Genomic DNA, 8,996 nt, shown 5'->3' with positions numbered 1-8,996 from the left:
TAAAATATCACCACATTAACGAAAACAAAATATTTTTATTTATTTTTAAATGGCTTGTTGTCAAAGTTGTTTCAGATAACATGGGCAATTGGCCACTAGGTGTCACCGTGGAGACGGGTGTCGGTAAAGTTTCGAAGCCTCGAAACAAATACGGCACTTTGCTTCAACTGTTTCAGTGTTTCATGAAGCCTCGCTCTGCCCACCACTAGCTCTACACAATACGCAAGGCTGGTAAAACTTTTTAAAAACTAAATTTAATAAATGATTCAAAAAATGGGCGGGTCCGTGCATCAGTCCATTTGTTATCTTCCGGTGTGGGCGGAGCTTACATTCTGTGTACGTAGACAAAAAAAATCGACGTAGTTCTCTCTTCATCCTCAATAGTTTGAGTTCGCAGTATTTGTAACCGTCACCAGCTCACTTTTACAAACCACCAGCATTTTTAACGATGGTCGCCAAACAGAGGATTCGTATGGCCAACGAGAAACACAGCAAAAACATCACCCAGAGAGGCAACGTCAAAGCATCGGTATGACAAATCTTCTTGATGCTCCATAATGTAACAACGGAAGTGAAATTAACTTAATGTAAGGTATTAACTTGATTTTAAAGTGAAGCGTTAATATTAGGAATTATTGATTTTGCAATGAAATAGTGTTTCTTAATACTACATTGTATGCTTTCATTGCTAAACCTCATTGCGTTACTACTAACTTCTATACAACTAAAAACAGCGCTAATGTAAATTCACGCAGAGAAACGTCAGTGATGATAAAGTCTCGGTGGGACCGTGGCTCTTGGCGCTCTTCATCTTTGTTGTCTGCGGCTCAGGTGAGTTACTTACCAACACAAAAGATTTCCAAGTGATCTGTCATATTTAAGATCAAATCATAAACACATTATGTTAAATGAAATAGTATTTTATTTTTATACTGGCATATGTTGCCATTTTTGTTAAGTCCAAGGTAGGTAGACAAAGCTGACCTCCACTCATTTTTTGGCAAACTGTGAAACCTTGCACTGTAGTGAAGGCCAAGATAATAATGCACACTATTTACATGGACAAGGCTGGACTGATAGCATGACTTTATCTGCTTATTTTCACTGGGGACAACACGTGGATCTGCAGGTGCTCTTACTCTTAAAACGGCATTGAAGAACATTGCCAACAAGTGCTAAAGTGCTCCCCTGAAGAGCAATGGATCTACTTGCCAGCTTGCTTAAAGTTTTTGATACATAGCTTAAAAGATTTAGCCTTTTTGACAATGACATAAACAGCTCCATCCAGATTTGATATGGCACATGCTCTTGACTTATTTATGGGTTGCTGCCAGTTTTTACCAGATTATATTTGCTTTGAACAAATGACATTTTGGTTGTGTTATTTCAGTCATCTTGCACTCTGTTTGCTTGCCCTAACTTTTGTACTGTGGAGAAGCGTAAGGTTTTCACTGTTAGAGATGACACTGTTTTGGGAAAAGCAAATAGTTTTCTTTTGTGAGAGAAAAGAGCACAGTGGCCCATTATATCCCGCTTAATCCTGAAGATGGCGTTTATGTTAAGCATTGACTTCACCAAGTGCAGGTTTTCAATACTCTTCCTCCTCAACTTTTCCGAAGGTTGGAATGTCTGCCTTCTGTAATGTGTGTGTGTGTGTGTGTTTTGTTTTTTCTCTTCTCAGCAATATTCCAGATCATTCAGAGTATTCGAATGGGCATGTAAAGAGGACCAGTGATTTATCAAGTATGCTCTCCTTGCCAGTTCCACATGCTGCAACTTTAACAAGGAGCCTCTCTTGAAGGCTTTGTGCTGATTTTATTGGTTTATCATCTATGAGGTGCAGCAATCTTGTCATTCCTCTCTGGTGCCTTGTTAATGAAGAAAAATCAAAAAGCCATAAAATTGCATTGCGATCAATTGTAATGTTATTATTGTTGTTATTTTTTTTGTTTCAAATTTATCTTGATGTTATGTAAAAATCGTTGTATGTCACAAGCAGTGATGTGATTTGTAATTCCTGACTTCTCGTTCATTCCTGAAATAATTGTGCAGAAATTATTATTTAATGTGTTTTTGATTGCAACCCCCCCCCCCCCCCCAACCTAACAGCCATTTAGAAATTTGCACAGGATGAAGTGTTACGAAAAAGAAAGCTAGTCAGCAAATCGAAATCACAGATGTAAAAATTGTCTCTTATCACGCATTATATTGCTTTTCTTTTACTTGTTTTCTTTGTAATTTAATAGCTGCCTCCTTCCCTCTAGAATATGGAACCTGAAAAATGTAGTTCTCTTGCACATATTCTTGTCGTTGTGGTACTGTTTACCAGAATGTAGCTTAGCAATTCAGCTTTTTTTCAGAACTGATGATGCTTTATATACTGTATGATAGCGTGAAGGAGTAAAGAGGAAGAGGAACAGACCTGGACTAAAATAAAATATAAAAAAAAATTGCATGTGTTTTTATTTTTTATCAGTTAGGTGAAGATCTTCACAATCTGTTTGTAATTTAACCAACAGTTATCTAAGGTGTGTCAGCTACCCAATAAACCTATAAGCAGGAGTATACATTGCTTATATTTATTACCAATAAAAAAAAAATTGTATAATGACATAATCAAAGTAATTAAACAAAATAATACATGAACAGTAAGGAGCATAAGAGTGCAATCTAGTAGGTTAAATGAAACATACCATCTTTGAGCTGTCAATACTGGCTTAAAAGGACTGAAAACGAGGAACTATGTTCTCACTAGAGTTCTATCCAGGTCTGTAATTGATTACATCCTGTCATGATTTCTACCCTCAATCTGAAAAATATTGGGTTGTTTCTAGCCAACTATGAGTCAAATATGGACTAACCCTACTTTGGGGTTAAAAATATAATTAAAAAATATAAGCCAATAGTTGGGTTACTCCATATTTGACCCAAAGTTGTGTTGAAACAGTTGTGCTGTTTAAATGATTACTTCATTTATTTATTTCATTGGCTTGTTTAGCTGGATAAAAAATGCCAAAGACCACAGCGTCACTGAAAGATATTGAGTGGTTTGACATGCCAATATTGCTAAGATATGTATCATATCTTACATTTTATTTTTGGTTGCCATATCCAGTTCATAAAAAATATTATGATAATGTTTATATATATATATATATATATATATATATATATATATGTATATATATGTGTGTGTGTGTTGACTATTAATAATGTTATATACTTTGATATTCAATTTAGATTGTTCAGAATTGATAAAAAATAAAATGTTAAATATACGTTAGAAAAAGTATTGATAAACATTTAATTGCAGTTAAGTGGTGAATAATTCTGAACAGAACCAACAGCAAGAGCATTAACTGTTTTTATACATTCTACTTGCATTCACATATAGTCTCCGGAAGGCGGCGGTGTGGAGCCAGCAGTTCCCTTTGACTTTCACTGGCCAACAGTGGAAGAAGAGAGACAAGGCTGTGGTCGGAGATGTTGCTGTGGATACATGACGTTTACAACACTCGAAGTCAGGCAAAAAATAAAATACATATTATTTCTCTTATTAGCACTTGCTTACTTACGTCATTGGCGGCTTACTTCTGTAAGCGAAAATCCTTTGACAAACCGATAAATGTAGGAAAATGAACGCTTATTACAACAGTCTGAATATTTCAGCTTGGATTAGCAGGTTTGTTCATAATCATGATTCGACTGGAGAAAAACACACAAGACTAAATGTAATTTTGCCTCAGATGTGTCACGTTTGCTTGGATACTTTGCAAGAAGTAACGTTTCCAGTTAATAGAGTAAGAAAGAATAAGATGCCCCCTTGGCAAAAAACATTTCTTTTTCTTTAAATAGTTAAGGAGGGATGTATGGGTTTCATTGTCTTCCACGTTATTATTTAGTAAATGCATAGGTCAGTTATAATTTTCAGCTGTTCATATCTTTGATATGCATTAAAACCTATGCAATCGGCTTAAAATTCGAAATTATATTGTCTTAAATATTACATATCTTCAATTAAAATATGGGCAGTTAACGTCATAGGCTGCAACAACTAATCGATAATTAAAATAATCGAAACGAATGTCATATCGATTAGTCGCGTCGAAAACTTCCTCCAGTCAGTTAAATCACAGCAGTGAAAAACGCATTTCTATGGACGAAATGCGTCTAAAAATAGCGGATGAAACAGATTGAGCTGTTGCGGTAAGGATGCGTGATCCAAGCTGCCTGAAACATGAGAATGCTTTATTTTAAACTTTAAGCTAATGCATTAATGTGATCCTGACAGACGATTTGACAGATACACGTGCTGTTTAATGTGTGAGATTTGTTTCCTCAGCGCATAAACGACATTTTACTATCATATACTTTCATATAAATGTACCCTACCGTACACAGGTGTCTTGTTAGTGTAGTGCTTTTTGCAGTATGTTCAGTGTTGAATTTCTCATGTGTTGATTTATTTTCTCTTTGTGCACCTAAAGGCTTTATAAGATGTCTCCATCACTGATTGTTGTTTAGAGCAACTTTCAAGCTCAGTCTACATCAGTGCCGGCCGGAGCCTCTTGGGGGCCCTAAGCAGAATTTGATTTGGGGGCCTCCCTCCCACCACGCGGAGTCACCTGTGCTTCAAGATTATTGACACAAATGTCATGCTATAATGTTACATTATAAATGAATACAGTGAGGTTATTTATTAATACAAAATAAATAAAAACCAATACTTAACATACTTCACTCTTAAACTTCTGAATACAAACTGTCATAAAACATGAAATAAATATGCAAATGTGCATTAAATGTGCAATCTTTTAAATGAAACCAAAATAGACAAACATTAATATAATAAAAAATATAATGCTACAACAACAAAAAAAAAAAAAGTTTAAAAACTTAAAAGCAAACATAAGAACAGAATTCAACAATGACAATTGTACAACAATGACCTCCAAATTTTTCCTTCCTAGCTTTTCAGGAGGCAAAGTCACTGATGACAGCAGGACAGCAGGACTGTATTGTTGTACCCCCCTTCCTCAAATATGATGATGGAAAAAAACCCACCTACTATAGGGGAGAAAATAGAACTTTAATCAAATAAAAAAGTAAAAGAATAAATTTTATTATTTACTAATTACAATTGTACCATTCAACATTTACCTATGGCTATAACTTTATTATGACTAATTTATTTCATAGTATTCAGCATTAAGAAATCATGCAAAAGGAAAACCATGGGTAATTTTCGTAAGGGAACCTGAAAAAGAAAAAAAAAACCTTTAACAGGAATGTGGCTGAAAGTGATAAACAGGCCCTGTTTTTACCTAAATGATTTAAGGTATATGTATAAGGTATAAGGTAAATGTACAAATGTACAAGTCCTCAAATGCTATTGAGCTTCAAATTTGCCTTTGAGCCCATGTGAAAAAGTAGCATAATTTACATATGATTTACAGTTTATTTTAATAAATATTCAACATTATATTCAATTGTGCATTATAGCTGACACCTAGATGAATAATTACAGTTGTTTTTATGACTGTAAGTCATTCTCCTCAAATGCTAGTGACTTTAGAAAAGTGTATACCAATATCGCATGTAACTTTAGAGACGGTCCCTAAATTTGAGACTCTTGAACGTCCAACGTCAAGCCAACTTTATGTCCTTTTCTTCTTTCTCTTTTCGGCACCAGAGGGATACATCTTTTTGTGACATGGATTATCATTTATTACAGTGACGCGCACTTGCGCGCAGGCGCGAATTGTCAATGCACGCGAGGTGTCTATGCGTAATTGCGCATGACTCAAACGCTAGCAGACACAGCAACAGTTGTCGGTAAATAAGATTTTTCTTGTCTTGAATAATTCATTTATTCGTTGATTATTAATTTATTAATCCATTCATTTATATCACTTGTTTAAGTTATTTAATTGTAAAAAAAAAAAAAAAAAAAAAAAAAAAAAAATGATTGGGGGGCCCCCAGCCGCTTAGTTCGCTTATGCATCGAGCCGGCCCTGTAGAGTCTATATTCACTATGCTGCAAGCAGAGACCCTCTGACTGCTGTGTCTCACAGCATCCATTAGGGTCCCTCTGTTCTCGCGAGGCTCCTCCAAGCAGCTTACCTTTCCATCATCGGCTCCCTAAATGGTGTCCATATGTTTGGAGCCGGCCATGTGTAAGACGGATCGGGGGAGTCTTGTGGTTTGAGGGGTCTTTCAGAGAACCTGATGCTGATTACAGTGAGTGGCGGTGGGGGCTCTGCCATCAGTTGCGCCTCCTGCTGGAGAAATGTGGAACCGTATGGTCCTGGCAAACATACGCAATGTGGAGCGAGAAAAACCGGAGTTGTTCCCTTGTTACTGTCTGATCGACATGAATGTGTCAATGACAATCAGGGCTTTATGGGTGATCTGACGCAGTGTATCGACTGTTTGCTTCCCTCCTATCCCGGCTTGCTTCAGGAAGCCCTACACTAAAAATACAGGATGAGAAATAAATGGGATTAAAAAAATGGATTCTAAAAAGTGAGTCAAAATATAGACTTAAAAGCACTTGATGACTTCTGTATGAAATGTCATATGTGTTCGCAGTGTGACACCACATGCTACCACATGTTACTGAATTAAAAAAATGGCATTGAGGACCAACATAATAATAAATATTTAAAAGCTATGTATGTTAATATTTACACATTGGTGAACAAATTAGTTTAATAATGTGTTTGAATTTGTGGTGTGAATAATTTCTTATACATCTTTAGATTTGTATGTTCCCTTATATATTTCAGTTATAAGTTTAGGTACCTTATAAGTACCTAAATGCTTGCAGGTTAAATAAAGACAGGATTTTGGGCTTGAGTATGGCTGCAAAATTATATGAAAATTTAATTTTCAATATAAATAACATTGTACAGCCTGCACAACAGCTATATTGCACGCAACAACTTAGAAACTAAAAAAATGCGTGTGACATGCAAATGAAAAAATGGGAAAACATCGTTTTCATTGGGCATACTAAAAATCCAGTCCTGGCTTTCTGTAAAAAAAAAATCAGTTTTCATTACATTTTCTCATCATAAATGTGAGGACGTGTATTTTGTTCTTATGGGATATGAAATTATGCATGCAACTATAGTGCTATAGTCCTTGTTGTTATATATAATTATCCATCAACAAATTAAACTTATAATGTCTTCACTCCATAATGTATGATCATCACAAAGCTGAAATATTATTGGAGTAAAGTTAATTAGCTGTATAAAATGCTAAAATAAAATGTAAATAAGGCATGTTTTATATCAAACTGTTCATCCACACCAAGTCTTGTTATCTTTGCTATAAAGGATTGATCCAGGGTAAATACCAATTGAGATCTGTGACATGCCTCAGTTTGCAAAGACAATGTGTTGATAGAAAGGCGCTCACAATGAAAGTCTATGAGGCCTCTTGACTGTAGGAACATAACCGCCTATCTCTTGTCTCACCAAAAAACTAGTCTGAGTACAAGATCATTTTACCACAGAACAGAAGCAGCAGGCATTGCTTTGTGTCCTTATCTTAAGATATAGCACCCACTTTAGCGGTTATTATCCATCTTTAATAGCACTTGGGGTGCCTGTCAATGCATCTAACTACATAATCAGGACATAACAGGTTATTTATTACATGTAAATTAAAATAGCTCACCCGAAAATCTTGACATCATAGTCTGTACATGTATTCAGACAAAGCTGCTACTGTTTACCTTCTTATGTTTGAAACGTCAAGCCACCTTGATTAATACTACAACACATTTATTTTCTAAAGAACGTCTTTTATGTTTTCTTTTGTTGTGACTTAAAGCAGAATGCATCAAAGACTTTTAGTGGAATTAGCGGGGGGGAAAAAACTGCTGTGAAAAGTACGGATTGTGAATCCACATAAATTAATCTTTATCAGTTGTGCATAAAGTATGTCCCTACATGCACAGTTTCTATGGATTACCTCAGGCTGTTGGTGAGTCCGTGATAAGGAAATGAAAAACTAAAATCAGAACTGGTTTATTCATCTCTGCTGTATGCTAAATATGAATGTTCACATGTTTCTGCCCTTAAACTTGAGGTACAACTTCATGACATCATTTGCTTGTCACCATCAAGCTTTTATGCTTTGAGCTGTGTGCAATTAAATGTGTCACTAGATCAATTCTGTTGACTAATCATTGAACTCTGGGAAACCTCTCCAGAAAACGTTTGCATGTTATTCATTCAGCAATGATTCAGAGATCTGCTGCTTGAATAAATGTACTGATTCAGCATACACGACTATGTACAAACTTGAATCTTAATGTCTAAATTATGGATGGTAGTTACAATTTTTATTCCAGTAAATATAGACTTATTCCATTCAGACTTAAAGGGATAGTTCACCCAAAAATGAAACTTCTGTCATCATTTACTTACCCTCGTGTCGTTCCGAACCTGTATAAGTTGCTTTCTCATGTTGAACATAAAAGAAGATATTTTGAAGAATGCTGCTAATCACACAGTTGGTGGCTACTATTGACTTCCATTTTCCTACTATTGAAGTCAATGGGGACCAACAACTGTTCGATTTTTTAAATTTCTTCAAAATATCTTAATTTGAGAAATATCTTCATAAGAAAGAAACTCATAGGGTTTGGAACGACACGAGGGTGAGTAAATGATGACAGAAGTATCATTTTTGGGTGAACTATCCCTTTAAATGAAAAATAAAACAGCTTCCACAACATATCTGTTTCAGTTTGTTATAAACTAAACAACAACAACAAACATATGACAAATGGCCTTGATATAAGTGATTTAAGCCTTAGATTACATTAATAATCATAAAAATACTTACCACTCAGTTAAAGTTCTTGTTTAAAGATTTTGCCTAAAAGTACCCCAGATGAATTCAATTGTTTAGCCTGCTTTTAAAAATAAAGGTTCCAAAGGTGGGTTCTCGCTGCAGTGGCATAGAAGAACCATTCTGGG

At 35.3% G+C, this 8,996-nt stretch overlaps 1 protein-coding gene and 1 pseudogene across 1 annotated transcript; both read left to right on the top strand.

The window, feature by feature from the left end:
- The first annotated feature begins 310 nt into the window (after positions 1–310).
- Positions 311–2,450, top strand: LOC113114475 (stress-associated endoplasmic reticulum protein 1-like). The gene is made up of 3 exons (XM_026281401.1): positions 311–529; positions 756–831; positions 1,682–2,450. Exons 1-3 carry the CDS (start codon positions 449–451, stop codon positions 1,720–1,722), a joined length of 198 nt encoding a protein of 65 aa, XP_026137186.1. The 5' UTR covers positions 311–448; the 3' UTR covers positions 1,723–2,450.
- Positions 2,451–6,064: 3,614 nt separating this feature from the next.
- On the top strand, positions 6,065–6,947 carry LOC113040338 (protein fuzzy homolog; annotated as a pseudogene).
- The last annotated feature ends 2,049 nt before the right edge of the window (positions 6,948–8,996 follow it).

This window comes from Carassius auratus, chromosome 2 (assembly GCF_003368295.1).
Source record: "Carassius auratus strain Wakin chromosome 2, ASM336829v1, whole genome shotgun sequence".
Lineage (NCBI taxonomy): Eukaryota > Metazoa > Chordata > Actinopteri > Cypriniformes > Cyprinidae > Carassius > Carassius auratus.
This window is presented reverse-complemented; position numbering and strand designations above follow the sequence as displayed.